The sequence below is a fragment of the Aspergillus candidus genome, assembly GCF_002847045.1.
Source record: "Aspergillus candidus strain CBS 102.13 unplaced genomic scaffold BDW47scaffold_38, whole genome shotgun sequence".
Classification (NCBI taxonomy): Eukaryota; Fungi; Ascomycota; class Eurotiomycetes; order Eurotiales; family Aspergillaceae; genus Aspergillus; species Aspergillus candidus.
Window position 1 is genome coordinate 50103 of NW_020194043.1, and position 27186 is coordinate 77288.

The following is a 27186-nucleotide window of genomic DNA, read 5'->3' on the forward strand; positions in this document are numbered from 1 at the left end:
TTCCGTCCTATTCCACCTGATCCTCTCCTACTCTCTCGTCTTCCTCTACCACCATCCTCCTCCTTCATTATTATCCAACCCATAACTTCCTATCAGTCTGTCTCTCCTAGTCATTCCCCATAACCTTGATCTTGGCCCCACGACCTCCAAGATACATCCGCTGATTGTCGACGCATAAACATCAAAGACTTAATCTCCGATTGAACACTTTTCTCATCGGTCTCGAATTCGCCTGTCCACTCTCCGACACGTCTCTGACAACCTGTCTCGGTAAGTTTTCGCTTTTTGTGGTCTAGTGTTGGTGCCACATTAGCCGTATATAAGCCTGTTCTGTTTTGGCAACTGGCCTGCACAAAGCTGTGGATCAAAGTTTCTTGCTTGCCTGTCGGTCCCAGACCTTTCCGTACTCATCTATCATATGGACTGGGATACTCTTGTGCCGCCTCCTAGGAAGCCCTGGGGGGCTAGTTTTTTGCGCGATTGCGTTGCAATGTCAGCGATTCCAGAGGCTAACACATGGGTATAGACATTTTAACGGGAATCTTTGAGCAAGCATGGCTGGAGTCCATACTAGGGATCCAGCTTTGGATCGCCCCAAGTTTGCAACGGACATGTGCAGAAATATCGATTTGCCACTGGGGGCATATAATATCAACCATCTGGTGAGTTCTCGTCCTGTTTGTTTTTCTCTTCTTTTCCTTCCTTCCTCTTGTTCGGTCTCCTTTGGTGATTCTGTATGGTGGAATCTTGAGAAGAAAGAACTTTGGAGTCCATATTTGGAATTGTAAAACTGTTTTCTCTCCCCCTACAATCATTTGTTCCTGCGTTGTATTCTCTGTCCATTCACTTGCCATTGTTATCACTACCATCAATGCCCTTCTTTACAGGCCCGTCACACTCCATGTTTCTTTCCCTATCTAGTCCCATTCACTCTTGCTTTTGGTCAAACAATATCCTGTATATCACACATCTATTCATTGCCCATGCATCACCCATTGGTTTTGCAAAACGGCATTCATCTCTTTGTTTCACTGCTCCTGAACTGTCTACTATGATTCACAATGGGCCAACTCTGCACATTTTCCACTTATTTATATCCTCCTTCTTCCTCCCCTGATCTTCAACTCTTTGGCTCTCCCCAACCACACTCCCACTTCCACTTCCACGTCCACTTCAGTTTCAACTTTGCTTCCACTGCATATTCCCTTTAGCTTAGGCTCTTCCATTTCTGGTTCACACTACTTTGCACATCTCTGTCGTCATGGAGAATTTTGAAGAGATCAACAAGCTTACTGGTGGTCTCCGCCATGTTCGCATTCGTGACGCTGACGAGCTGAAAAAGTACGCGGTTCCAGTGGACACTGTCCCTCGTCCTGGATTCAATACTACTGGCAAGGAGATTGAAGTCCAGATGAACGCCTTCCCGATTACCAAGTTTCCCAACAAAACGATCTACCAGTACGATGTAAGTATCCCAAGCATTCAAGGTTTATGTCTTTTTTTTTGGAAAAATTTCTCCATGTCACTTTTCGTTGAAGGTGCTATAACTGAATGATGCCCTAGGTCCATGTTGGCAACGGAGCTGAAAAGAACGTCGTGATCAAGAAGGTCTGGGATTCGAACGCCAGGAAATCTGCCCTGAAGCAGATTATTTTCGATGGTTCAAAATTGGCCTGGTGGGCAGCTATCGAAATGTCCTTTCTTCATGAGCAGTAGTAACTAATATGTTGAAGGTCCATGAACAACTACCCAAATGGTCTGAATGCCATGGTCGACTTGGATGCTGAACAGGGTCGCGCTGGTAGGACCTCGAATGTCTTCCGTCTTGTTGTCCGCCCGACCAAAACCGTGAACCTTGCCGTTTTGAACGCTTGGTTGCAGGGCAGAACTTCAATGCAGGAGTCTGTTCTGGAAGCCCTCAGTAAGTGTTTTGAAGAATCGTGTTTGATTTTGAGTCTTTTTTGTAATTGCTCTTAGACTTCCTGGACCATGTTCTTCGTGAATACCCAAGTGGTAGATTTGTCGCCATCAAGCGATCCTTCTTTGATCCCAACGGCGAAAACCGCGACTTGGGAAACGCTGTCCTCGCTTTCAAGGGCGTTTATCAAGCTATCAGACCTGCTCTTGTAAGTTTTCGCCTCCTTCGAGATAGTTGGTGTTGTCATTCTCTAACATTGCCTCTAGAACCGCGGTCTCATTGTCAACATCGATGTCTCAAACACTTGCTTTTGGGCTCGCATTTCGTTCATGGGAGCTGCTATGGCCGTTCTTGATGCCAGAGATCATCAGCATTTGACGCACCTGCTTCGTGCTGCACCCGATGGCTTCGGTGGAGTCACTGAATCTCATGGATTCTACGAGGTCCATCGACGGCTCCGGAAGCTGCACGTACAGCCACACTATGCCGGATGCCCAGTCAGCGGTACTACGTTCGTTGTGAAAGGGCTTCTCAATGCCCACGCACGTCAGTATACGATTGACATCAAAGACAAGGCTACCGGCGTGGTTGAAACGATGACCGTGGACGCCTACTTCAAGAAGAAGTACAATCTGATCTTGAACAACTGGGAGCTCCCTATGGTCGAAATGACCAAGAAAGGGGTGGTCTATCCTATGGAAGTTCTGACCATCCACGGACTTCACAAGTATCCCTGGAAATTGAACGAGTGGCAAACCTCCGCCATGATCAAATATGCGGCGTCTCGTCCTGCTGAGCGTTTGAGCTTTATCCAGAAGTCCAAAGAGATGCTTGATCATTCTGCCGACCCTGTCCTGAGAAGTTTTGGTCTCCAGGTTGACGCCAACATGATTCGCACCAAGGCTCGTCTCCTGCCCAATCCAGAAATCCAATTTGGAGGCAACCAGCGCCTTAATCCAGGAACGAACGGTCGCTGGGACCTCCGGGGTAAAAAGTTCTATCAGCCCAACAAGAAACCACTGGAAAGCTGGAGCATCGGATTCTTTCCCGGGAAGCGCAATGCCATTAACAAAGCCCAAATTGAAAAGTTCGCGGACGGGTTTATGAAGACTTACGCTGGGCATGGAGGTAGTGTTCCCAATCGCCCCCTAATTGTTGAACTGAAAGAGGATATTGCGGAGGCCCTCAAGAAGCTTTACAACTCCACCGGCCTGAAGTTTCAAAAGGATCCACAGCTGTTGATCATTGTCGTTCCCGACAAAAATTCTTTTACTTACAGTCGTATCAAGAAATCCTGCGACTGCCGCTGGGGTGTTCCCTCCCAGTGTCTCCAAGCGGCTCATGTGGCAAAGGCCAACCCTCAATACATCTCGAACGTCTTGATGAAGGTCAATGCGAAGCTCGGTGGCACCACTGCCCGCATTGTGCCCAAGGTCAAGGAAGCTACACTTCGCGCTAATTCGATGATCATTGGGGCGGATGTTACGCATGCTCCTATGGGTGTGTGGTCCCCGTCGATGGCTGCTATGTCGGTTTGCATGGATTCGTTCGGTGGCCGCTACTGGGGCGCCTGTGAGGCAAACGGAGACCGCACTGAAATTATCGCGCGTGCTAATATCGAGCACATGCTGACTCCTCTTGTCCGTGAATGGATGGCTACAGTTGGACAGGGACGCGCCCCCGAGCATGTCTACTACTTCCGCGATGGAGTTTCAACGGGTGAATTCGAACATGTCCTGAAACAGGAGGTTTTTGACATGAAGTCTATCTTTATGAAGCTCACCCAGGAGCAGTGGAAGGGCAAATTTACTGTCGTCATTGCCAACAAGCGTCATCACCTCAGGGCCTTTCCCAGACCCGGAGATCGCAATTCGGCTGATAAAAACGGCAACCCTCTTCCGGGAACTCTCATTGAAAAGGACGTCACTAGTCCACATGATTGGGATTTTCTTCTCTATTCGCACATCGCGCTGCAGGGAACATCACGCCCCGTTCACTACCATGTGATTCTTGATCAGATCGGCCACAAGGCACAGGAGCTCGAAAACATGATCTATGACCACTGTTATCAGTACATGCGCTCGACCACCTCAGTGTCGTTGTGTAAGTCCCGCCTATTTCTGTCTTCATGATCCGTTCCACTAATATGGAAACATAGTCCCGGCCGTTTACTATGCTCATCTAATCTCCAATCGTGCCCGCCCCCATGAGGATGTGCCGGCCAGCTCTGGCCCTCAGAGCGGCCCTGAGGTCAAACTTACTAACCCCAAGCCTAAGAACAAGGCCGTGGATCCCAGACTGCTTCCTATTCACGGCACCTCTAACCGCCTGCCCTTCGGTATGTGGTACATCTGATTTGCCACTTACCATGGATCTCTAGGTGGGACGAGGCATTTACTCTTGGTGCCATTTTTTTTCGAGGTTTCATCAGTATTCTTTTTTTCTGCGTTCTTTCTGCTCCCTTTGCTTATCCGCTCGAGATAACGCTTACTCCATTTTTCGGGCGTTGATCTCGTTTATGATTTTAGGTGGACACGTGGGCTTCCGGGCCACACAGTCAGGAAGACCAAGGCGCAATAAGCTGGAATTTCAAGGTCAATCGATTTGGGGCCAATGTTAGCAACGACCAACTTTGACAGGGATTGACTACCCTTTAACGGACACGTCGATCTGGAGGATAGGTTATTGCAGACTAGTATCTTAGAATGAAATATGATCATCATCGCTTTATGGATTTGAAAGCATTTTCTTCTCGCCGTAGGTAGCAACGTAAGTACAGCCCCCGACTGGATACCCTTTTGTGGCAATTACGACAACAAAGGGTTTACGTGTAGGGAGACATGAGGAACAGCAGAGGAGCAGAAGCACTAGACAAGGTGATACGAAGATCTTCATCTTTATTCGAAGTATCAAGCTATGTACGACAGTCCGAACCTTTTTAAATCCTATAGGCGAGAGGATATCAGAACAGAAAAGAAAACACAAAAAGAAGAAAAAGTAAAAAAAAATCAAAATCAAAACCACTGAGCCCAGTCACAGATGACTATGGACCACGGACACATTCAGATACGTGTATAAAGGAGGCTGACAAGAAGGGTACAAATAATGGTGGGAGGACACCAGGTAGAATGATAAAAAAAAATCAAGTAAAGAGACAAGAAAGAAGATAAAGTCGGGAGCGGTGCAGAGGGGAAGGGAGGAAAAGTGGTGAAATGGGATTTCAATGCCGCTTGAAGGGGTCGAAGTTTTGAGGTATAAGGGCATGTGATGGAGGACCTGGTTAGAAGTCTCCGTGTTGTATGGCTTGTGTGGCGCTGGTACAGGATATCAATTGGTTGTAAAGAAGAAGAAAAGAAGGAAGGAAAAAGAAAGAAAGAGGGAAAGAAAAGAGTTATAGTGTATATGGATGAGAATGAGAATTAAAGACACTGGCATGAACAGGAACAAGAAGCGGGATTATTCATCTAGGATGACAGGATGTGTGGTTGGATTGTAAGGGTCGATGGGGGACAGGTGTGCCTGACGGGGTTTGGGGACAATAAGGGCCAAAGGATCTGGTATCTGTCGTTGTGTGATGTCCCATTTCCTGTATCCGTTATGCAGGTAAACTTGAAGATGCGCAGTAACCTTTCAGATGTCCTAGATAGGGCAGATAGGGGAATGAGAATCTTATAAGGCATCTCCCACTGTCCCATTCGTGAGACGTCCACTATCGTTGTCCTTTGTTTGATCAAAGGCTGATGATGTGTCGTTCTCGGCGCCAGCAGCGCCGGAAGAAGAACGATCTACGCCGCCTTTTGCATTGGGGATGTCATTTGATGGGGCGGCTGAGGCATCTTCCGTAGAAGCCTCCTTCTTCCCGTTCTCCAGTGTCGAGTTTGCATCTTTAGTGCCGTCCATACTGGTACTGGCTTCGTCCCCATCGCCGCCTGACCCGGGGGCGCCCGCACTCCCACTATTCTTTTTGGCTTTCTTCTTGCTAGGTTCCGATGGGCCGGATTTGGCGCCACCTGGGAAAGAATTGGGCGGGGGAGGGCGCTTCTGCGGACTTGAGCTTGGGCCCTGGAGGCCTGACGGGGGCGGGATTCTGCCGGATGCTGGGAGACGCGGACGCGCAGCCATGGGCCTTTGCTTGGGGGGAAGTTCGAGATCTTCGACCAAGGGCTCGTTGTTGTTTGCTTGCAACTTGTTGCTGAAGAATTGCTGCGCCAGGCCGATCTGCGAGAACACTGTTTCGGCCGTGATGCGAGGGTATGGAGCCGGAGATGGGAAAATGGTAACGGTCTGCGTGGAGCTGCTGGGGAAATTAGCATACGCTGCGTACAGGTAGAATGTGACTTGACAAACCTGGTGTTCTGGGACTGGGCGGCGGTGAACATGCGGTTCTGCAGGAGGTGGAGAGGGACGCTGAGGGTTGCCAAACCGAACTCTTTGTCCAACCCTAGCTCCTTGAACCCGAAGAAATCTTCGTCGATGTCCTCGGCGAAGTCTCCGCCGACAAATTGCTCGCTTCCATCGTTGAAAGCGTTGGAGCCATCTTCGCCTGCGTCTGCTAAGGCAGGCCGCAGAAGCTCGGAAAGAAGCGATCTCAGTCGATCGTGGACAGTTGAAAGCTTCGAGCCAAGCCGTTCAACGTCGTCCTTGATATAAGTCTCCAAGGACTCGATGTCAACGCCGACGGAGGAAAGGGTGTGAAGAACGATTTCCGGCTCCGTGTAAGGACGCTTCCACTGGGACGCAGCAGAGGTATTCTCTACTCCGTCGCCTACTGGGACTTTGGGTGTTTCCATGTACGATTTCAGCGTTTCGCCGATCTTTTGGAAGAAATCAGCGGCGATATCAGCAACCGCATCAAGTGCTGAGGGCTGGTATTCCTCAAATCCGGTATGGTAAAAGATCTTGGCGACTGAGCGCTGCAAAGCCGCCTTGCAGACCCAAGGAGAAATCACCGGTCCTTCATCGTTCATCACATGTGGCGGAATGTCTTGCTCGACGAATGGCTCTGGGTTGTATTTCTGAAACTGGTTTTGGTACATCTGCCAAGCATTAAGTTAACAAGGGTTTTCATCGGAGGACCAACAAGTAATATTTACCTGCGACTGCAACTGCATCTGTTTCACGATGCCCACCTTGGAACAAATTTTTCGGGTTTCCTGCATCTGGCGCATGTTCGCATCCATTTTCCGAGAGAGCTTGCTGTCTGGTTCAGTAAAGACCCCTTTGGGAAGGACTCGCAAGAATTCCTCAGAGGCATCGATGATGTTCCCGCTTGCATCCTCTCTCCAGAGTAGATTCCCAGGGAGGTCGGGAATAGCAGACATGACATCGTAATAATCTGGGACAACGCGATCCTCGTCGACTTCGATGCCTTCCGCCAGGGTCTCGCCCGCTGCGTCTTGCTCCATGACTTGCGACGCTGATTCGCGCGCCTTGTCGCCTTCCGCACTGACATCCTTCTGATTCCTCATCCACCGTCTCATGCCGGCTTTGGTCCTCAGCAGAGCTGGTTCATCGGGCTTTAGTTTGTCACCTTTGAAAAGCCTATGTCTTTCGGCGGCGATGACAGCTCGATCTTTCTGAGTAACCTGCTTCCACACTTTGTATTCGGGATCTTCGAGTTCGACACCAGGAGCAGACAAAGCACTCGGAGCGATGTTCGCAGCAGGAATGAGACCGTCGATCTCCATGGAGTCACCCTGGCTAGCAGAGACACCAGCACCGGTGCCGACTGGATCTGACGGAGTCTGTGTTCCAGGGGGTGGTGGCGTCGTGAAGCCATTCTGAGCTCCTTCCATGGCCACGTCCGAATCAGACCTAACAGGCGGTGGCGGCTGGGAAGACGATCCCGCAGGGGGTTCCGAGCCACCAGAGGAAGTCCGAGCGGGTGCGGTGCCCTTTTTAGAAGCTGATTTGCCTGGGGCCTTCCGACCTCGAGAGGACATGATCGGCTCATCGTCACTTTCCTCCCCACCGTCTATATCTGCAAGCTGAAGTCTGCGTTCCTCTGCTTCCACCTCGGCACGATCTCTGATAACGATGTCCGGAATGAGAGGCACCAGCTTTTCCGACTCTCTTTTCATACACACGGCGTGCTTGCGAAGGAAGTGCTCCGGATTTGTGTTGTACTTGAAGCAATTGGACCATATCAGGAACAAATCATCGACAAACTCCTGCTTCGACTTGTATTGTAACGCCTTCAGCTTCTTCGTCATTGAGCCCAGGTCCATCGGGTGCTTGATGACTGTTGGAGATATTAGCATGGTCAAATTTGAGGTTTAGGTCTCTGCGCAAAGATGGACTCACTAGTATAGTAGTCAGGGGCGTCGCGCTTGTTGACACGGGTCAAAAATGCAGTCGAGTGCTCGGTCATCGCCTTGAGCTCACTCAGGACTTTGTCCGCAGACTCGTAGAGTTCTTCTTGGCCAATTTTGTCCTCGCTGGCCCATTTACTCCGGTTCTTGCGAACCTCGCTCATCAAGCTCCTAAGCTCCGCATCGGACGCTTGGACCATTGTGCGCTTCATATCAATTCTTGCGATCAAGTTCTTCAAGGTCAAGCTCGAAGCACCCAGATTGGCGCTGCTCAGCGAGCCGTAGCCATTACCGCTGGCAGTCGCGTTGTTGCCAGCGTTTGCTTGACTTGACATTTCCGCCTCAACTTGCCGCTCCGACTCCTCCAGCCGTTGCTGGTCCAGCATGGCATCCCTATCATTTTCCAGTGTGTAGAACAGGGTGTGGAAGCTCCTCTTGGCCGACTCCTCGGTCGCCTTCTTGTCTTCTGCCAGTTTCTTGCGGATGTCCTCCACGGTTTCCTTCTTTATGGGTTTGGTGCCATTTGCAGTTCCCGACACCGAACCGGTATGACCGCGACTGGGTGACTGGACTGCGGCGCTGGGTTCGCGGACAGGGGCCTTGGGTTTAGGGGGGGACGGCGCCTCGTCATCGTCGTCGTCGTCGTCGTAATCATCATAGTCGTCATCATCCAACTTCCTCGCGGGCTTTTTAGGGGGCGGCGGAGGTGAAGCCGGCCCGTCGGCGCGTTGGTCCTTGGCCCCGGACGAGTCAGGATCCCCGGGGGGTGCGCGGACCGAGTCATCGGCAATCCGCTGATTCGCAAAGAGGTTGTTGATTTTCGCCTCGCTGTCTTTGTATAGGTCGCGGAATGTGGAAATGCGCGAGTCCTCCTCGGCGGTCATATCAGCATCTGATATCAAACCGGCCCCATGGGGCGGCCCATCGGCATCAGCCGAGGCGCGCATCTGGGGGGTTTTGGAACCGGTGAAATATTTTGTATAGCCATTGACACCCCGGAATTCGGTTTGGTCATCTGGCGGGCGCAGATGGCCCGGGGGCATCCAGGTGTGGTGGTGTCCGAGCGACATGCTCGCTCCAAGACCCCGGGTTCTGGGGCGGGCGAGGGGGCTCGTTTCTCCACGGTTAAGATCAGGTCCAGCAGGGGGACAACAGAGGGTAAAAAGACTCGGGAAAAGACATAGAGAAACCGAGAGGGGTGTTAGAAAACGAGGGACGATGAAACCCGTCCCAAAAATTGATGGAATGGGGGTGTTTTCGATAGCGAAGAAACGCGGATTTTGTACGAGGATTCTCTGCGCGAACGGATGAGGTGAAGTCGAGGCGTGAGAGAAGGCGGAACGCCCGCCGCAGTTTTCAGACCAACCGCGCAGTTTGGTCTCATATGGCGATTAATCCGAAGTCTAAAGGCACCAAATCATGTAGAGGATATGGATGAAAGAAGACGAATAGGTTATCATCATTCAATTTAATTCAACAAAGAACTACAACAGTCAGTACAATTACAATAGGTGTTTTGAACAGGCAGGTCTGGTTTCAGGTCGCAGCCAAGTGACGGGCATTTGGTAATGTACTTACCATACTGACACATACACGCAGCAACAGCGTAACACTTAGTAGAGAATTACCGTATCACATGTGTATAATACAATACTCTACAGTCAGGCCATCCAGGCACCTCGCTGGCCTTTGATTCCTCAGGCAGGCAGGCAGCGTCATCGGATTTGGAGAGCTCCTCAGGCTCACTCGTACCTACTAAGGCAGGTCATCCTTCTCGTCTTCCCTCGTGCACCTCTTCCTTCTCTCTCTCTCCCCTGCCTTACCCCGGTCTCGACCATCTGCAAGATGCGAATTCGCTATCCTTTTGCAGGTATGTCTCTTCCCAAGTCTTCCATCCAATTCAATCCACCCTTGATCTCCCCGCATCATCAAAAAGAATCCGGAATCCGGGGAATTCCTCATCGCCGATCGGCTGTCACCCGCCCATCTGGCCACCTACTGATCACCTCGCAATCCCCATTACACCATACTCTCCCTCCGAACTATCAATCTTTCCAGCTAACTTGCTTCCCTCCAGGCGCCTTCATCTTCCTCTTCTTCCTAGCCGGCTACATCGGTCTCCTCCCGCACAGCGAAAACCCCAGCATCCCCGCCCAATACCACCCCAATGACAAGCTCCTCCACGCCGTCACCTTCTTCCTCCTCTCGCTAGTCTTCTACTGGATCCCAGACACCACCCGACGCCGCACCCTGCACCTGACGCTCCTCGTCTGCACCCTCGGGCTGGGCATCGGCTCCGAGATCGTCCAAGGCGCCCTCCCCATCGGCCGCGACTTCGACCCGTTCGATCTCCTCGCCAACCTCGTCGGCAGTCTCGGCGCAGTCGGTCTCTGCAGCTGGTACCACCGGCGCATGCTCGAGCGGCGACGCAAGGCTCGCTTCGGCGCCTACGGTGACGGCGCCGCGGACGATGTCGAGCTTGGTGTCCCCCACGGCGACGACGGCGACGACGACGACGACCATCTAGGCCCGCAGGAAACAGGCGTGACTACCCTCGAGCGCGAAGTCGACAATTGGGACGAGAACGCCGTCGATAACTGGGATGATGCCGATGATGAGCCTGACCGTGCTGCCTCCGCTTCTTCCAAGAGGCCTTCTCCTCCGGCCTATACACCTTCCCCGGGTGTGGCATCACCGGGTCCTCATGGCGAGGAGGCCGAAGGAAAGAGGAACGATTAATTTATGATTTGAATTATGTCGGTGCAGTGTGTCTACGATTGTCTGGTCTAGTATATTATATTAGGTAGGATCTACCTATCATCCGGCGTCACCGTCGGTACCTGGATGTGCCCAGTCAGCAGGTACAGGAACAAGCGACCCAATCCGATAGCTCCGGTGCGCCTTGTCATGATGATTGTTTTCATTTTCCTTATTGTCTCCCTTGTGATGTCGTATGATTCCTGTTTCTTTTAATTCGAGCCGTGTCAACACCACCATGATGTTTAATTATTCAATGGAAAGATGATAAAATAAACATGACCTGGAACTCGAAATCTCTTCAACGATAGACCCCTAAGCCCAGGAATCTCGAATTGAGTACCAGCTAGCTCTGTATGCCTGCTATCACTTGCACTGTACATTCTTTGATTTCTATGAGGTCGATGATAAATTAAGTTCTTCCTTTTCATCACCATGCAGCCAAGTCCTGCATCACGAGGTACATGCCACCTTCTCCCCGGGAATAAAAAACTAAAAAAAAAAAAAGACAGATAATAATAAGAAGAAACAACAACGATAATAATCTATTATAGAACAAATGACTTTATATGTTTTTTTTTCATCTATCTTGTCTCTAGATTTGAAAAGTATTTGGTAGAGTTTGATCGAATGAGATACACATTTTGAATGATTAGTGCGGGTGGGTACCGGCAATATATATTCGTTGTAGACACTTTTTATGTGATATGTGACATCAACCTCCATATTATGACTACCTAATAAACAGTCCCAAGAGGAGAAAGGAGGGGAAAAAAAAAAAAAAAAAAAAAAAACAAGAAAGAAAGAAAAGAAAAAGATACATTATCGAATAATAGCAAAACCCACACTAATAGACCTTTGAAGCTGAACCGGTATACCCCTACCCTACCCTGCACCTGCATCCACGTGGTCTACTTTCGCTAGGTATAGTAAGGATAAATAGAGACATATGTAAAAGTGAAACTACTGGAAAAAGGCAAGTATCGAGAAAGACGACCAGGTCATTTTCTCCGTGTTAAATTACTCAACCAATTATGTTACACCAGTTCTAATGCTAGACATCACAGCCAGACAGAAACGTGCCAGGAAAGGACTCAAAGACAAGGAGAATGGAAATAAGAAGAAAAAAGGACAAACAGAGAGGTACATTGTTCTTTTGAGCCTTGAGACATAGGTAGGTATGAAACTTGGAAGATAGCGCTCTGAACACAGACCATGGGGAACAGATAGGGGAAGATAATAATCAAGAAACGTGACTGTCGTGGTACAACCAAATATGACACTATGCTATGCAATAGTGCACAAAAACACGAAACGAAGATGGAAGCAGAAACCAAACTAAGCCGATGCAAGCCAGGAGTCCATGACTGTCATAAAATAATAACGGGACACCCAAGATTATACAGGAAGCAAAAAGAAAAGCAAAAAGGGGAAGCAAGCAACTAGCATAAAACATATGTACGTGATTGGAGGATGCTATGACCATATAAGGAAGGGGCATGCGATCCTCGAATTATGGGGTACCAGAAACAAAACATAGAGCCAAGTTCATTGATCATCGTCAGATTCCGCCGCAGTGCCTGAGCTGCTTCTGGTCGGCGTGGAAGGGTCACCTGTCGGCCTCAACTCTGGCTTAGACGAGGGTAGATACTCCGACTCGTCGGACAGCTTGGCCATTTTGGTGGACCTTTCATCCGACCTGCGACCGGTGGAACTGGGTATCTTGCCGAGTTTGATATCGGCCTGCTCCCGCAGGACTTCGTAGATGAACTGCAGCTGCATTTCGTTGTAAACCATCATCATGCGCTGTTCGCGCATCTCGTTGACAACCTCGAAGACGGGGTCGACGTCCGGGTCGTCAACCTCGAGTAGCTGGCCCGATTCGAGCTCCTGTAGCAGGTGGTCGAGAGCGATGAACGTGCCGGTCCGCCCCACGCCCGCGCTACAATGCACAATGCGCGGGTTGTCGGGAGTGCATTTCTCGCCCGAGAGCCTGATCAGCTGGAGTAGCGCGTCGCGGTCTTCGCCTTCTGGTTTTGAATAATCCGCCCAGCCGGCGAAGAGAAAGTGCCAGACAATCTTGGATTCCGTTCCCACCGTTAGCTCCAATTTGCGGATTTCTGAGCGAGAATCAGGGTCCAAGGTGGTCTCGAGGAGAGTGACTTGAGCCAGCGCGCCCGTTTCTTGGTCTTCCTCATTTATGAATGGATCGGTATCGTCGTCGCGGAGAAGCATGGAAGGTTTATCTGGATTGATCGGAAAGTACTGGGAGCATTTCTCTCGGCCCAACTCAAAGGTTTGGGTGAGCATGACGATGACCCCGACGTCTTTGGATTCGTGAAAGACCATATGCCAGAAGTGGGCGATGTTACCAACCTTCGGACCCTGTTTGACACATCGTTAGATAAAATAGGCGTTATTCAAGGGGATGCGCCGACTAACCTGGGTGGCAATGTACCTCCGCTCCTGCTCCGACACCGAATCCATCAAAGCTATGGGGGATGCATTGATGAAATCACACTCCCCCTCGGCAACCTGTAGGTGGATGCGAGAGTTCGCCCACGCTTGCACGTTCATGTAGCGGTTCCGTGCTTTGACCTCGGGATTCGTCTCTAGAGCCCACCGGTGAGAGGGGTCGTTGGCCTGTATCCCCTCTGCAACACGAGTTCTTTGTAGCCATTCCAGTTCTTCGAACCGATGATGAATTTCTAGGTCACAGTCAGTCGGGGACCGGCTGGAAGAACCAACGCACCTTCGAAGCAAAAGTGCGGGGGATGGGGGCGTCATCAGCGGGCGCAAAGGAGGGAAAAAAAATAAACTTAAAAAATAAAAACTCACCTAAACCTGACTGACAGAGAAATGGAGGAATCTGTTCATTATCACCCGCTTCCAGACCGAAAAATTCCTGATCCGGGTCATCGAGTCCCTCTAGACCTTCCTCCGGGTCTCCAGGATGCGCCCGCTTGGTCGCCTGTACGCTGGTATCGATTTTGATGGTAGGATGAGCCATCTTGGCCGCAGCGATCCTTTGGAAGGCCCGAACCTTGCCCAGGACGCCGCGCGCCTTTTTAGAAACCCGCTTTCTGGTCGATACTGATTTTCGAGGACCGTGGTGAAGGCTGACGGCGTCGGGGGATGCAGAGCGGGATAGTGGTGCGGTGGTCGGGTGCCCCTCGTGGAACGAAGGAGATGATGGATCGTCGTTTGCGCTTCTCGGGGGAGGCGGCAGGGATGATATCTGTAGCGCGGACAGATCGGGACAGCTGTGGAAGCTGCCCCTCAATACCGTCGGCTTGGCCAGATTTTTCGATCCCACCGGGTCAAGTCGCTGCCGGATCTGAATAGATGGGTGGTTCGTATAGTAGCGCGACGCTCGTGCGGCCACTTTTGCGACAGTATATTTGGCCTGCGCTTCGACAGGCCTGTTTTTTCCCTTAAGACAACAGAGTAGGGTAAGGTGGAAGTCCTGGAATTGTCACACTTCCTCGTTTGTAGATGTGTGCCAGGGATTTTAGTAATTGATTATCGCCGTCAATTCGTCGTCTTCTTTTTATTCCTTCTTTTGTTCCCTCCTTCGATTTAAATTAAAGGGCCGTCGGAGGGCACAAATCAGCCAGGGGATAATATTAAACAACGAAAAGAGGAAAAAGGGTTCAACCCCTCTACCCTGTTTAGTGAATTGCGATTCCCTCAGCGCTTTCGCACAGGACGTGACCAGCAGTCCAGTGTCTCGATTAAAAGATAAATAAAACAAAAGTGGGTAAGGAGAGATTATACCAACAAAGTCGGCTTTATCGGCAAGAAGCAAGTCAAGAATTATTAAGTAAAATCATGGGGAAGGAGAGTGAGAACAGGAGAGTGAGGGCAAAGAGGAAAGAAAAAAGATCTTAAGTGACAGGCTCACACGACCGGCTTTGTAGAGATGAAGAAGAGAAAAGGAAAGGGGTCTGGGGAAGAGGACCCAATGTCAGGGAAAAAAAAAAGGAAACCCTTTTTGTGGAGACCGGATTCTGACACCTTTGACGATCAGGACAGTAGAATTGTAACTGGCACCAAACCACACCGGTTGTGATGTAATAAGAATCTCAATTATGGGGGAAGTAGACAGGCTTGACTCCCATAGAAATAGAGTTGCTGTCGACGAGACGGCACCGGCATTAGGGAGATCATGAAAACGTGGGAGAAGGAAGTTAGTCGATGCTAGTACTGATGGGTATAGTGGACTAGTGTGAGGAATGGCACAAAAAAGCAGGTTGACGGTAGATCATTCTGAAGACTGTTCTCAGGTTCTAATCATGACGATTCAGGGTTAAAATGTCTTTCTCAGGAGATGCAATCCTTCTGAAAAGTGATCCCCCTAGCTTCTTTCTTAGGTATTATGAACAAGACCATAGTCAAGTATGTGGTTCGATTACTGCTTTCACTGTGAGAATTTGAGAACAGACTAAAATCGGACATTCCGTTCCCAGCAGGAAATCAGGCATGGATCCAGATGAACCAGACAGTCGGAATGATTTAGATGGGAAAGAAAAAAAGATTGACAGTAGGCGGAAGCGGGAATGGCTTACTTTGATTGGCTCTCTCGGTCCTTTTGTACTGCCGATTCCCCGCCGCCTCAACCGCGAACATGTCGAATCCAATGAACACATCGAAGCGTCACTTCAACCACTCCTACTGGAGACAATTTTCTTGCTGTCCACAGATAATGTCATTGTGGATGTGAATCTGGGGGTTTGATGACCGTCTATATACGTTGATCTCTAACATTGATTGATTTCGGGTGCCAATCTCATCATGGTGTGGCGGATGTTTGCGTTTGCGAAGCTCGAGGTATGTCGTGTACAAACCATCCCTACAGCCATCGAGGCATCGTGCGAGGACGGTGGCTAACAAGGTCTGTTTTTAGGAGATGATGATTCGCCGGGTATGAGTGTTTCTACCTTAAGTTCAATACGAGTATCGTGACTGATCCGGACTTCCTCGTTTCAGCTGCTGGACAGCCCGTTGTTCCATCGAGGCGTGGGGAAAATCCACGACAAAGTGCAGAGAATCAGACATGGGGCCCCTTCTGAGGATTTGAGGGTCGCCCACAAGGATAATGAGAATGGTATGGCAGATTTCTTCTTAGCAGGACGACTTTCCGAGACCTCGAGCGCATTGCTGATTCCTCATCTCCGAAGGCCATGGTGTCGGCAAGTTCTTCGAGTATTTCAAAGAAGAAATCAGAGACCAAGTAAGGTGGAAACCACGCGACAAGCCTTAATGCTTGGTCTTTGCCCGCATTTGGATATATATATATATATTCATGTTTGTCGTTCAAGCGTCCTCGATACCCTCGACTACCACCAACATTATCACTTTTTCGGTTCTCTACTTCATTCTCTACTCCATTCTCTAGTCGCCTACAACTGTCATTATATTGAATCACGCGAGGGCTGTTCACCGGATAAGAGTGGGTTGTATCTCTTTCACACAGTAGATTGCATCCCTTTTTTCCATCCGGAACAGAGAATACATGCTGCATCCGCTTTGCCCTCGCAATGATGGTTTGCCTGGGCTTTGAATATGAAAGCATACATGCTCGATGCGTAATTATATATGCAGGGCTTGATCCCAGCCTGAGTACGGAGTACTCCGTAGTACGTCAACCACGGGTGTGGCTTCCCATCAACAGACCGGTACGTGTCGAGAGTCACTTGGATCTCTTGGCCTGGTTAGAACTCTGTTGCCACATGCAGTTTGGAGCGGCAGTCGATATATGGTGGTGGCTGGACGGTGTGCATCGACTGAACTGCTGTGGGACCTGCATATGCAGGCCACTGCGATGCAGTCTCTCGACATACAAATTATCAAAAGCACCAAGCCCCAGTTGACTAATGGGACTTCATGTATTATTGATGACGTTGTTGGTAGGGAATGAGTCACTTTGATCGCTTCCCCTGGATGGAGTTTGGTACATTGCCCCCTGCTATACACTTGTTTAATGGGGGATGACGATCGAAGAAAATCAGTAAAGGGAGCATGAGATGATTATTTCACGCAACATGTACTCTATATCATATGCGTGGGATAAATTCATGAAGAGCTCCAAACAGACGTGATGAGATTGAAGCGCCCACCGACAAGAAACACACGGGCGGCAAGACACTGAGACAGGTTCTAGAACCCGTCAATCGGCGCCGATCCCGTGCCTAAACGCTTCGCGGATGTACACGTCCACCACCTGTAGTCTGTACGCTGTACGCTGTAGTCTGTACAGCTGTGTACCACTCCTGAGCCTTACTGAGCCACTTGTTTATTTCAAAAGACTAGGCGGGAGGGGCTGGGCATCCATGCCTCGGATTTGCAAGGATTTTTGTTGTTTGTCAAGGGGCAATCCAGCATCCGATGAAAAGCCGGCAACTATTGCCCTTTGCCTCCTCAGGTAATTCGTGAAAAAGTTAAATCTCACCCAGAACTGACCACCCCCCCCGTCTCCCCACTACTACGGTACTACGGCCTACCACCCACCACGCGCCAGGGTTATTGTCGGGTGCTCCGGCACACGATCAGAATGGGTCTGTGGAAAATCGGCTAGGTGATCAATGTCGCTAGTCTGGATGGGGGACAATCGTTAGGCCATGACGCGGAACTGCGCGGCATCCGAGAGGGAATGTGGATTTGCGGGAGGATTGGGAATGGTGTATTCAATCCTTCCTTATTGAGTGATTCGGGTCTCCGCGATCGATCGTTCAACTTTCCACTGTGTTGGAATTCGCTTCGTTGGAATGCCGCCCGAAGACTCCGTAGAGAACTCCGTGGAGACAACCCAGCGATGATTACAATGACCTTGATACAATCTGGATTGTACCATGGATGTCTTGCTTTCGTGCCTGTCATATCTTACCAGGGAGAGAGGACGCGTGGGTCATTCTCGGACCAGGACGATCGCTCAGTGGTTAGTTTGCTCCTTCGGACTCGCAGTCCCAGTGGTCCGTACCTTAAAATAGTATCGACTGGTAAAAGACAAAGAGGGTCCTTCCCCAGCGGGCCAATGGCTAGCGAGATCTGTCCGAGATCTTTTGGACATTCTAACCGGCTCCTTGTTTCTCTCAGTCTGTCTCAACCATGGTAGCTGACCATGCCCACGTTCCATGGTGGACGAACCGAGAGAACACGACCTTCGGAGAATTCTGAATCCATGTAAATAAACAGAAGGATCAGTCGCATCGATCAAGTCACATCGATCCTCCTGATTCGGATCGATAGCTAGTCTCGTCCTCTCTCCTGTGTCGGTGACTAGTGGAGTGAACGGCCTTTAGGCGCCTCGAGTCAGGCGCCCAGAACTGCGACAGACGGGACTGTTCTGGATAGAATGTCTCAAAGGACTGGCGATGACTGGTTCGTGAGCCTCCCTAGACTGTCCACTAGCGGACGCCCATCCTTGGATCCGCCACTGAGATTGGTGATTTCTGACAGAATCGAACCAGGGTGGAAATCCTCTCATCCAAAAGGGCCTGATGTGTGTAGAGAAGAAGATCCACAGCAATCAAGAGTCGTAGAAAATATAAAAATAATCAGAATAAACACTCAGAATAAATGAAAGAAAATACAGAACAAGTTAGCGCACCTCACACTCTGGCGTTGCACGGAGGTCCAGCCCAGACGAACCAGTCACTTCTTTCATCTACTGTAAATCCCCCCATCCCATTCCAGATTCCTTTGACTCTGATCCTTTTTCCCTTTTTTTCCCCTACCGCCTCCTTGCTCACTTCGTACTTACTCACTTCCTTCCACCTTACCTTACTCCGACTTTTTCCTCCACTCGCTGCATCGTGCTCCTTGACTCGTGTTATCTCTGATCCCAGTCTTTCGTTTACTCCGTGACTTTTCCTAGAAGTGGAGTTGGAAATCTCCTAGTATACCATCTTTCGGGGCGTGAACGATCCCTCGTGGCGCTTCTCGTATCACCACTCGTTTCTGTGAACACTTATCATCATCATCGGTTGTCTCGTCCGTATCCATCATGCGGGTTACTCAGGTTCTCCTCTATTCGCTGTCCATCGTGACGGTGATGGCCGCCCAGAGCACGGCCGTCAACGATAGCAATGAACTCGATATGGCCTCGGTCATGCCGGCGCCGACCGCAACAGGGGACCCCGAACCCACCGAAACAAACGAACCCACCGAACCCACGACCACCAGTTCATCATCGTCATCAAAAGAAACGAGCGAGAGCAGCTCGTCGACCACCGAAGACTCGACGACAGACAAACCACCACCCGCCACCACATCGTCTTCCACCAGCGAAGATTCCAGCTCCACGGAGCCACCGACACCCACCACCACCGACAAGCATGAATCCACCACGGACGACCCCAAGCCGACCTCGGACAGCCCCCCCGAGAGCACCTCGGAGTCGTCCAAAACCTCCACGATCAAGACCATCACCACCACCAACACCATCAGTGGAACGCCTGTGCCGACGGTCATGACCACCCCAGTCGAAGCCGAGGGCAGCGACTCGACCGGTTCGCCCGGTCTGAACGCTGAGAGCAAGGACGGAGACTCGGGTCTTTCGAGCGATCAGAAGAAGATCATCATCGGTGTGGTGGTGGGTGTCGGCGGTGCGATCCTGATCGGTGCCATCGCCGTAGTCGCCTGGAGAATCCATGCCCGCAAGGCCAAGGCCCATGATAACGACGAAGCGGCGGACCTCATGAGCGGGACCGCCGTGGGCTCTGCTGCTCGTGAGAAGGCCCCCAGCCCGGGAGCCCCCGGCGGGACTCCCTTCAGGTCGACTCTCGACCAGTACCACAACCCGGGTCCGATAAACACTGCCTCGAACTTCTAGTCATCCGTCTCATCTACGTGACCTCGAACTGGTGTTTCTGTCTTTGATCCCATTTCCAGTTTAATGGGCAGAGACTGATACATCAGCCACATTGAGACGAAAGTTGTACGATTATACGCAGTCACCTTGGGCGCTCGTGGGAGGATATATTTGGCCTCTCTCTCTCTCTCTCTCTCTCTTGATTTGGTGAATTCGTCCTTTAAGCATTTTCTTTCCGTTACATAGAGCAAGTGTCATTCCTTTCAAAATCACACTCCTTACTGCACAGCGATTGTTTCCACAGAATGTGGCTGATTTGATTTTCACCTTGCGATTGATTCCCCCCGCGCACGAACGCATTTGATTTCTGGAAGAAATCGATGAGCTGTTTATTTTTTCTGTCACACAATGTCTTCTACTCTTCCCTGGCCTTCACCAGGGACACTTTACCCAAAAACCTCTTTCTCCTAATTGATATGTATGTATTTATTTAATTTGTGACAGAAAATATCATTCAGACTCCAATAGTCCGCCGACCCGCTACACACATCAGTAGTAAACCTGGCACGGGGGGGGCAACAATATGGCATGACGTGGTAGTTAACACGCCAGTTGTATGGGATCGACAGCACGTCCTACTCAACCAAATTGTTAATTGACAATTGACATCCACCCCAAGATTGACAGATGACATACGGTCCACCAAAACCAATTGCTGGGGCGACGATCATCAGCGATCAACCCTCCTCCCTCGGAGTCTCCTCACTAGTGAGTACGACCCTCAACTCACTAAGCCCAAACCAAACCCGCCTAAGGCCCGCAACTGCTAATAATGGAACACGTTGCCGTCCCCCCTCCCCCTCTCCACCTGTGAAACAGAGGAGGGAAGGCCGTGACAAGATGGAATAAATTATCCGTCTACTAAAGGCTATTCTGTTTTATGTCGGCTAATGTTGTCTGTTTCTTGTGGGTGTTTGAGAGTTATAGGGGGGGATCACGGACGCCGGGTATGTCCGAGGTTGGATGTTTGTTCCGTGCGGGGGTAGGAGTTAGTTGACTCGCCATGGTTTGATTTGATTTGATTTGATTGTGGTTAGTGAACTCGGGTGGTGGTGGTAAATGGGGATTTGTGTGAGGATAGTCGTGTATCATGGCCCAGCTAGTTTGTTTGCCTATCTTAAGATAACTCGATACCTATCAAGACTACTCCATGTAGCGCAGCTTTTATACATACAGAATCAAGACACGACCGACAATCGCGTGCTGCAGACGGCACGGCACAAAACAGCAATGACGAACCTCACCCGCTACCTCCTCCTCAGCTTCTCCTGTCTCCTCTGGATCCAATGCACCGCAGCCTTCAAGGCAGATCCTATCGGGGTGGTATACGAGGCTGCCCCTCTCGCCAAGCGCGAGGTAAGCCAAACCTGGGTACCTATGTATCTTATATCAGGGCTGATTTTCTGATGACATTAGGCGTCCTCGGGGTCTTTGGGCGGTGTCATGCCTGCTGTTGGTGATCCTGCTCTGCATGACTGCTATATATGTATTATCTGATGAAACGTTGCGCTGACATCAGTGGACGGTACTGTAGATTGAGGATTCAGGTGATTCGGAGAGGCCGTATGCGGTGAATGGGGATACTTTTGTAGGTTGCTCCACTCGTCGCCTGCTTGATGGGGGGGTTTATGCTGTGTGTTGACTGTCGTTGGCTAACTGATTACTTGCTTCAAAATACAGCCGGACAAAGCGTCTGCTGCAGAGAGAAGGTTCGTGCATTTACTAGCATTCTGTCTTAGATGTGGTGGCTAATGCGATGTCACTACAGCTGCAATAATCAGTTCGACTCGTGCCAAAAGGTATGCTTACGCATATGTTTATGCCTATGTGTCTAATAGTCGCGACTTGAGTGGCTGATGAACTATCTTCCCCCAATCTTGGTAGAACATTCCTGACAATATCTAGGCAGCGAACTCTGATTCCTCAGCGTCCTTTTCGGTTGAGGACTGTCAGTCGCAATTGGGTGCGTACATCCATCTCTTTGACGCTATCTTCTAGGACAAAAGCTCACCTGGCACAGACGGTTGCATGGAGACGTCCGACTCTCCACCTTCACCTCCATCTGCAGATCCTCCCGCTCCAACAAGCGCAGACAAGTCTACGGTCGAGCCCGAGCCTGAGCCTACCCAGGCCCACACCACAATTCCATACGACGATGAGTACGAACTCATATGTGATCTGTGACGTGATGCTGTATACAGTGGTTCTATAAGATTATGTATGACTAATGCCATAAGTACAATGAAGAAAGATCTGGACTGGAAAATCTGCAAGTCATGATATGAGTAGTGGAGTATCTCGTTCTGTGGGGTTGCAGCCTGAGGAATGCAATATATCCCCAAACGTACTAGTGCATCCCGTGAGTCGAGACGCGACCGCGAAGAACCTCATACTACGCGGTGGTTGGTAGTTGCGTCGCGCTGTATTATAAGTTATAACATCGTTGCTGTGGCCTTGCTTCACTTCTCTCGTGATTCAGTTGATCGTCAATTTACCAAAATCATCATAACCTCAGCCAATCCTTATTTGTTCAAGACTTCCCGCCCAGAGCGATAGGATCAGTCGCGTCCCACATTGAACCCACCGCGGAACCACAAAGCAGCGCCCTCACCACTACCTGACCGATACGACGTCAATCCAACCACGCTTCAACCACGAAACATGTTCGCTGCACTCCCACCCATCCAGCAACCATTCGCACTCCCCGGTTCAAATCTACCATCACCGCATTACATCTCCAGTCCTCCTCCTTCTCACCCGTACTCCCCCCAGCGGCCATCGCCGCTCTCACCTCGCCGCCACCGACCGTTCCCGGAGATGATGACCGACAATACCAATCCAACCAACAGCAGCAACAACAGCAGCTTCAACTTCTTCGCCCCCCAAACCACCATCAACAACACCACAAACCCATTCGCCCCACCCCCATCCTCACATACAGCAGCATCCCAATCCTCCCGCTCCAAATCCTCTCCCACCTACGCCCAGCGCTACACCTCAACCGTCTCCAACCCCCTAAGCAACATCCTCCCACGCTCACACACAACCTCCGCAACGCAATCCGCGCGCAATGCCCGCCGCAGCGCATTTCTCAACCGCGTCAAGCGCGACCGCGACGACGGGCGGTTCGAGAACAGAGGCGAGCAGATCGTGCTGATGGAGCATGCTGCGGAGGAGAAGAAGTGGGGGGAGGCGATGCGGAGGAGGGCGGAGAGGCTGTTTGGGGAGGGTGTCCAGGAGGAGGAGATTGGGTCTGAGGGTATGTGCTTTTCTTTTTTCTTACCTCCGGCGCGTTCTTATCGCTTTGTCTATTTGGTTTATTCACCATATGGTGGCTGAGGGGTTACTGACAGTTATCGCAGATGAGAATGAAGCAAATGCGCTGGACGAATATATCCTTCAACAAGAGGAAGAAGCCATGCAGATGCAGATGCAGGCACAACACCAAGAGCAAATGCAAATGCAAATGCAAATGCAAATGCAGAACCAACAGCATACCCCCAACAACCGGACATCCTCATTCAGCGACGACGAATACGACGATATCTTCACCGATCTGGCAGACCACAGTCAGGATATGGATATGTCTGGGTGATTGATATCTTCATTCCAACCCCGGAGGGGACGGGTGATACATGATAGAGTTGTTTCATGGCTACTGTTATAGATACTGTTTGTGTGCGTTTGGTGTATGGTGTTGGGTTTGTGTCGGTTTAGCTGGGTTGTTTTTGTTTGAATGTTGTTGCTTTGGGGATTTATATGGGCTTGGGTCAGTTTTGAGGCTCAGGATCTAGTCTTATTTGGCTTGTTCAAGGTTTGTAGATAGATGTGTAGAGCTAGATGGATATCCATCGTGTGATCCATGTTCGATCACGACCATGAATCATTGAGATAGATAGATAGTAAATAGGGTATCGACATGGTATATGTATGTATATGTACAGAGATGTCAACCAAATGAAATGTAAAACAACCAACTGAATAATCTTGCTACAACTCGAAGCTTCCAGAAGTCTGTCAGTAGCATCCGGCTATTATGATAGTTATTGCTGCGGGCAGTCGGGCATCCCCGCTGCGCCGGGCGCACCACCGCCTTTCATGTCGTCCATCCAGGGATTGGTGACGAGTTCTTCGGGGGGGTTGCCTGCGGCTTGCATCTGTATGATCAATTAGTATCACATTAACACCCAGACACACCGTATCGTGTGTAAAAATGATATAAAAAAAGAATGGGGGCGGGAAAACAAACCTCCTGCATCTTCTCCCACACAAACTCCCTACACTTCGGATCCTCATCCGTAAAACCCTCTTCCTCAAACTTGCCCACAATCTGCGCAACAATGCGCGCCTGGTCCTCATACCTTGCCATATCCTCATCCGAGATCTTGCCCTTGCCCTTGTTGGCCGTGATCCAGGGTCCAAATTTCCCGTGGAGTTCCTTCATCGGCTCGTAGAGCATCTCCTTGTTGGACAGCTGCTCCATCATCCCCATGAACATCTTGGTCAGGTCGCCGTCGTCGCCGGCCCCCGCGGCGCCCGCTTCGACGGCTTTGAGGAGCTGCGCGACGAGGTCGTCGGAGATGTCGTCTTCGGATGCGGCTGCTGTCGCTTTGTCGCCGGATTCTTTCATGCGGTTGATGGTGCGCGAGATCGCGTCGTTGAAGTTCTCGGGTGCGTTGGCACCGCTGTCACCGTTGGCGGCGGCGGGGGAGGCCGGCGCGGCGCTGCTGGTGTTGGCGTTGGCAGGGGCAGCTGGCGCATCGCTGCCATTTTCAGCCATCACGTCGGCCAGAAGCTGCTTGATGAAGTCTCCCGGCGGGATGCCGCTATCCTCTAACTGCTTGGTGAACGCGTCGGCGCCCTGATCGATGGTGCTGGCGAACTCGTTGTCGTTGGCTCGGCTGGCGGATGATTCATTGCCCGCGGGGCCCATCATGCTCGCCATGTCCTGCTCTAGCTGCTTCATGAAGGCCGCTTCGTCGAAGTCCTCGCCGCCGGGGAGGCCGGCGCTGGCTGGGGTCTCGGGTTTGGGAGTGGCGGGCGCTGGTGCCGCGGCTGCGGGTTGGGGTTTGAAGTCGTCGAGGACCTCTACATTGTCATAGATGAGTATCGTAGCGTTGGATAGGGATGAGAGAAGGCAGGTAAAGCATGAAGTACATACCGTCCAATTCGTCAAAGTCCGATTCATCGTCGTCGTCATCGTTGTTTTTTGCTTTCCCCGCTTTAGTGTCCTGCTGTGTCTCTGTCCGTGTCTGCTCCGCGGGCTGTACAGGCGTCGACTCCGACTCCGCCGTCGTCACTTGCTCTGCTACTGCTACTGTCGACTCCGACCCCTTCGCGGTGTCATCCCCCGTGGTGGTGGTGTTGGTGGTGCGGGGATCCGCGGGGGCGGGCGTGGCCGTGGCCGAAGTGGACGCCATGTTTATTGCCGAGTAGGAATGGATTAAGTAGGGTTTGGTTAGTCACGAAGACAGGGCTGGTGGGGGGTTCGATGTAGAGGATGCAGATGGAGTTGAGAGAGGAGGAGATCTTAGAAAGGGATTAATTGGTTGATTGATTGGAAGATTGGGTTCTGGTTGGTTCTGCATGTGAAGACAAGGCTCATGTTGGTGGGAGTTGGGAGGGCGAATGATTAATCAAGCTGTGGTTGGCGGGGATGAGCCGAGAGCCGACCGCCGCGGTTCCTGTTGATGAACTTGTTTCATTGCTGGTTTTTATAAAAGGATGACTAAATCTTAGAAGGAGGGGGGGGGGATATGGAAGACTGGGGATGAATCGTGAAGTTGAATAGATATATCTATATACACTTTTTACCCAAAGACAAGACAGGTTACAAGAGACTTGAGTGGTGGACGGACTGGAGGGGAACCTCAGGCATAGGCAGACAAGACATGTCATACTCAGGCAACAAGACATCAACCAGGCATCAACGAGACCATCCCGTGACCACCCCGTGACCACCCCGTGATTAACGTGCCACGATATACGGCGGACCAGAACATGCGATGATGAATTGTCTTTTGGTATCCATCGAAAGATTCTCGAGTCTCGACTATTCGAGAGGATGAGCGACGCCGATCCTCCTGCCAAGGATATAGACTATCTCCAGGCCACTTCACTAGTAGTTACTGCAACTACAACTGCAATAGTCTACGGATATCAGATAGTTACTGCAGGAGCCTGGTAATGGTAACCGTCCAAGTCGGTCGGCACCTAATTCCGCGGTGTCCCCTTGAGTCCAAGGCCAAGTCGAGTCCCCGATCAGACCACGTCCTTCTCAGATGATCCTTCGGGGTCCGTGGCTGATCCTCGTGATGTCACGTTGCTTTTCTCGACGTCTTGGGATCTCTTTTCCCCGGTGAACGGATCCATGTTGGGGTCTTGTCCGCCCTCGACCAATCCTTCGGAATCTTTGTCCGTGGAGGGGTGTGAGGGGAAGAAGTCTGATCCTTCAAGCTGGGATTGCGTGCCGGTTTTACAGTCAGCATTGTTGTTGGTGGTGGTAGTTGTTGTGGCTAGCTTGGTTGTCTAGGGGAGCTGTAGCCTGTTGGAGAAATTAACATGGGGGGGGGGAATGAACGGCATGCCCCTCCCGAGCGAGAGAATCATGTAGGGTCATGTGCACATCCTCCCGTCCCCGCCTCTCCCCCTCGCAGGGGTGTATGATGATGATGAAGTTGCTGAGGTGGCCCCTACTGGGAACAGAAGGTGTCGGACGGGGGCGATAGAATTGGGAAGGGAAATTTAGTCGACAAGTCGGTTGGCTCCGTCGCGGATACCATAGTTTGGTAAATGCTGGTACTGTCCATACTACCAGCTGGTATCGGTCAGACAAACCCATAGTACATTTGACACCTTCTGTAAACTTCAATCTGTTCTATAAGTTCCTTACCATCCATTGAACCTACTCATCTGGTAAAGTATGATGTTAGCTGTTGGATATGTTCATCTTTCGCGATCATGAAATGAACCCGACCAGCCTTGTTGAAATCGGCGTTTGGGGCAAAAAAAAAAAAAAAAAAAAAAAAGGGCGTCGTGGGTCCGGACAAGCGGCAAAACCAATACACACGGAAAACCAGAGAAAACAGAAAAACTCTGCTGACCACGCCGGGCCTTCTCCGCGGACAATCTTGGTCTTTATTCGACGCCTGGCATGCGGTGCGCGATGCGATGCAACTTGTTCTCCAAGACTCCAACCAACGAGGATGAAATCCGCCCTCGAGGGGGGCCCTCCTCACTCGACTCTTCTACCATAGTACGTTTCATCCGGGGAGCTCAGATCTCAGGTACTGCGCGGACCATCGCAAACCGACCGTCTCACCGTCGGG

At 50.8% G+C, this 27186-nt stretch overlaps 10 protein-coding genes across 10 annotated transcripts; 7 read left to right on the plus strand and 3 right to left on the minus strand.

Moving 5' to 3' along the window:
* Positions 1 to 1205: 1205 nt before the first annotated feature.
* On the plus strand, positions 1206 to 4627 carry BDW47DRAFT_132911 (putative eukaryotic translation initiation factor eIF-2C4). Its single transcript, XM_024817695.1, has 6 exons — positions 1206 to 1465; positions 1564 to 1676; positions 1734 to 1921; positions 1978 to 2126; positions 2185 to 4021; positions 4077 to 4627. Exons 1-6 carry the CDS (start codon positions 1262 to 1264, stop codon positions 4271 to 4273), a joined length of 2688 nt encoding a protein of 895 aa, XP_024670125.1. The 5' UTR covers positions 1206 to 1261; the 3' UTR covers positions 4274 to 4627.
* Positions 4628 to 5464: 837 nt separating this feature from the next.
* BDW47DRAFT_52969 (SAGA histone acetyltransferase complex subunit SPT7) lies at positions 5465 to 9673 on the minus strand. Its single transcript, XM_024819245.1, has 4 exons — positions 8222 to 9673; positions 7012 to 8159; positions 6266 to 6954; positions 5465 to 6212 (listed from the first exon to the last, which is right to left on the minus strand). The coding sequence occupies exons 1-4, from the start codon at positions 9297 to 9299 to the stop codon at positions 5588 to 5590; spliced, it is 3540 nt and encodes a 1179-aa protein (XP_024670126.1). The 5' UTR covers positions 9300 to 9673; the 3' UTR covers positions 5465 to 5587.
* A 334-nt stretch (positions 9674 to 10007) lies between these two features.
* BDW47DRAFT_52981 (VanZ family protein) lies at positions 10008 to 11264 on the plus strand. Its single transcript, XM_024819246.1, has 2 exons — positions 10008 to 10099; positions 10307 to 11264. The coding sequence occupies exons 1-2, from the start codon at positions 10075 to 10077 to the stop codon at positions 10966 to 10968; spliced, it is 687 nt and encodes a 228-aa protein (XP_024670127.1). The 5' UTR covers positions 10008 to 10074; the 3' UTR covers positions 10969 to 11264.
* Positions 11265 to 12483: 1219 nt separating this feature from the next.
* ptpB (tyrosine protein phosphatase PTP1) lies at positions 12484 to 14691 on the minus strand. Its single transcript, XM_024819247.1, has 3 exons — positions 13825 to 14691; positions 13429 to 13694; positions 12484 to 13371 (listed from the first exon to the last, which is right to left on the minus strand). The coding sequence occupies exons 1-3, from the start codon at positions 13994 to 13996 to the stop codon at positions 12535 to 12537; spliced, it is 1275 nt and encodes a 424-aa protein (XP_024670128.1). The 5' UTR covers positions 13997 to 14691; the 3' UTR covers positions 12484 to 12534.
* Positions 14692 to 15780: 1089 nt separating this feature from the next.
* BDW47DRAFT_127473 (uncharacterized protein) lies at positions 15781 to 16249 on the plus strand (the record flags this gene model as incomplete). Its single annotated transcript, XM_024816723.1, has 4 exons — positions 15781 to 15816; positions 15893 to 15910; positions 15976 to 16093; positions 16167 to 16249. 4 exons carry the CDS (start codon positions 15781 to 15783, stop codon positions 16247 to 16249), a joined length of 255 nt encoding a protein of 84 aa, XP_024670129.1.
* A 2352-nt stretch (positions 16250 to 18601) lies between these two features.
* On the plus strand, positions 18602 to 19875 carry midA (putative cell wall protein). The gene is made up of 2 exons (XM_024819248.1): positions 18602 to 19257; positions 19315 to 19875. Exons 1-2 carry the CDS (start codon positions 18992 to 18994, stop codon positions 19817 to 19819), a joined length of 771 nt encoding a protein of 256 aa, XP_024670130.1. The 5' UTR covers positions 18602 to 18991; the 3' UTR covers positions 19820 to 19875.
* Positions 19876 to 21088: 1213 nt separating this feature from the next.
* BDW47DRAFT_127475 (uncharacterized protein) lies at positions 21089 to 22042 on the plus strand (the record flags this gene model as incomplete). The annotated part of the gene is made up of 7 exons (XM_024816724.1): positions 21089 to 21214; positions 21275 to 21310; positions 21393 to 21446; positions 21539 to 21567; positions 21627 to 21657; positions 21764 to 21821; positions 21879 to 22042. The coding sequence occupies 7 exons, from the start codon at positions 21089 to 21091 to the stop codon at positions 22040 to 22042; spliced, it is 498 nt and encodes a 165-aa protein (XP_024670131.1).
* Positions 22043 to 22292: 250 nt separating this feature from the next.
* BDW47DRAFT_53031 (uncharacterized protein) lies at positions 22293 to 23658 on the plus strand. The gene is made up of 2 exons (XM_024819249.1): positions 22293 to 23117; positions 23221 to 23658. The coding sequence occupies exons 1-2, from the start codon at positions 22520 to 22522 to the stop codon at positions 23451 to 23453; spliced, it is 831 nt and encodes a 276-aa protein (XP_024670132.1). The 5' UTR covers positions 22293 to 22519; the 3' UTR covers positions 23454 to 23658.
* On the plus strand, positions 23309 to 23658 carry BDW47DRAFT_109143 (uncharacterized protein). The gene has a single exon (XM_024813393.1). It carries the CDS (start codon positions 23494 to 23496, stop codon positions 23650 to 23652), a length of 159 nt encoding a protein of 52 aa, XP_024670133.1. The 5' UTR covers positions 23309 to 23493; the 3' UTR covers positions 23653 to 23658.
* A 53-nt stretch (positions 23659 to 23711) lies between these two features.
* pex19 (putative peroxisomal membrane protein receptor Pex19) lies at positions 23712 to 25619 on the minus strand. Its single transcript, XM_024813394.1, has 3 exons — positions 25020 to 25619; positions 24108 to 24946; positions 23712 to 24015 (listed from the first exon to the last, which is right to left on the minus strand). The coding sequence occupies exons 1-3, from the start codon at positions 25276 to 25278 to the stop codon at positions 23902 to 23904; spliced, it is 1212 nt and encodes a 403-aa protein (XP_024670134.1). The 5' UTR covers positions 25279 to 25619; the 3' UTR covers positions 23712 to 23901.
* Positions 25620 to 27186: the final 1567 nt, after the last annotated feature.

Excerpts from the sequence above, each read along its gene's own strand:
- BDW47DRAFT_52981 (XM_024819246.1), top strand. The coding sequence starts at position 10,075 with ATGCGAATTCGCTATCCTTTTGCAG. Across the intron at positions 10,100-10,306 it reads AATTCGCTATCCTTTTGCAG|GCGCCTTCATCTTCCTCTTC; the intron begins GTATGTCTCTTC and ends GCTTCCCTCCAG.
- midA (XM_024819248.1), top strand. The coding sequence starts at position 18,992 with ATGCGGGTTACTCAGGTTCTCCTCTATTCGCTGTCCATCGTGACGGTG. Across the intron at positions 19,258-19,314 it reads AAACCACCACCCGCCACCAC|CGACAAGCATGAATCCACCA; the intron begins ATCGTCTTCCAC and ends ACCCACCACCAC.
- pex19 (XM_024813394.1), bottom strand. The coding sequence starts at position 25,278 with ATGGCGTCCACTTCGGCCACGGCCACGCCCGCCCCCGCGGATCCCCGC. Across the intron at positions 24,947-25,019 it reads GGACTTTGACGAATTGGACG|AGGTCCTCGACGACTTCAAA; the intron begins GTATGTACTTCA and ends ATGACAATGTAG. Across the intron at positions 24,016-24,107 it reads TGTGGGAGAAGATGCAGGAG|ATGCAAGCCGCAGGCAACCC; the intron begins GTTTGTTTTCCC and ends TTGATCATACAG.
- BDW47DRAFT_53031 (XM_024819249.1), top strand. The coding sequence starts at position 22,520 with ATGTTCGCTGCACTCCCACCCATCCAGCAACCATTCGCACTCCCCGGT. Across the intron at positions 23,118-23,220 it reads GGAGGAGATTGGGTCTGAGG|ATGAGAATGAAGCAAATGCG; the intron begins GTATGTGCTTTT and ends CAGTTATCGCAG.
- BDW47DRAFT_132911 (XM_024817695.1), top strand. The coding sequence starts at position 1,262 with ATGGAGAATTTTGAAGAGATCAACAAGCTTACTGGTGGTCTCCGCCAT. Across the intron at positions 1,677-1,733 it reads GATGGTTCAAAATTGGCCTG|GTCCATGAACAACTACCCAA; the intron begins GTGGGCAGCTAT and ends AATATGTTGAAG. Across the intron at positions 4,022-4,076 it reads GACCACCTCAGTGTCGTTGT|TCCCGGCCGTTTACTATGCT; the intron begins GTAAGTCCCGCC and ends ATGGAAACATAG.
- BDW47DRAFT_52969 (XM_024819245.1), bottom strand. The coding sequence starts at position 9,299 with ATGTCGCTCGGACACCACCACACCTGGATGCCCCCGGGCCATCTGCGC. Across the intron at positions 6,955-7,011 it reads AGATGCAGTTGCAGTCGCAG|ATGTACCAAAACCAGTTTCA; the intron begins GTAAATATTACT and ends AATGCTTGGCAG. Across the intron at positions 6,213-6,265 it reads GCCCAGTCCCAGAACACCAG|CTCCACGCAGACCGTTACCA; the intron begins GTTTGTCAAGTC and ends TTTCCCCAGCAG.
- ptpB (XM_024819247.1), bottom strand. The coding sequence starts at position 13,996 with ATGGCTCATCCTACCATCAAAATCGATACCAGCGTACAGGCGACCAAG. Across the intron at positions 13,695-13,824 it reads TCTCTGTCAGTCAGGTTTAG|AAATTCATCATCGGTTCGAA; the intron begins GTGAGTTTTTAT and ends ACTGTGACCTAG. Across the intron at positions 13,372-13,428 it reads GGAGGTACATTGCCACCCAG|GGTCCGAAGGTTGGTAACAT; the intron begins GTTAGTCGGCGC and ends TGTGTCAAACAG.
- BDW47DRAFT_109143 (XM_024813393.1), top strand. The coding sequence starts at position 23,494 with ATGATAGAGTTGTTTCATGGCTACTGTTATAGATACTGTTTGTGTGCG.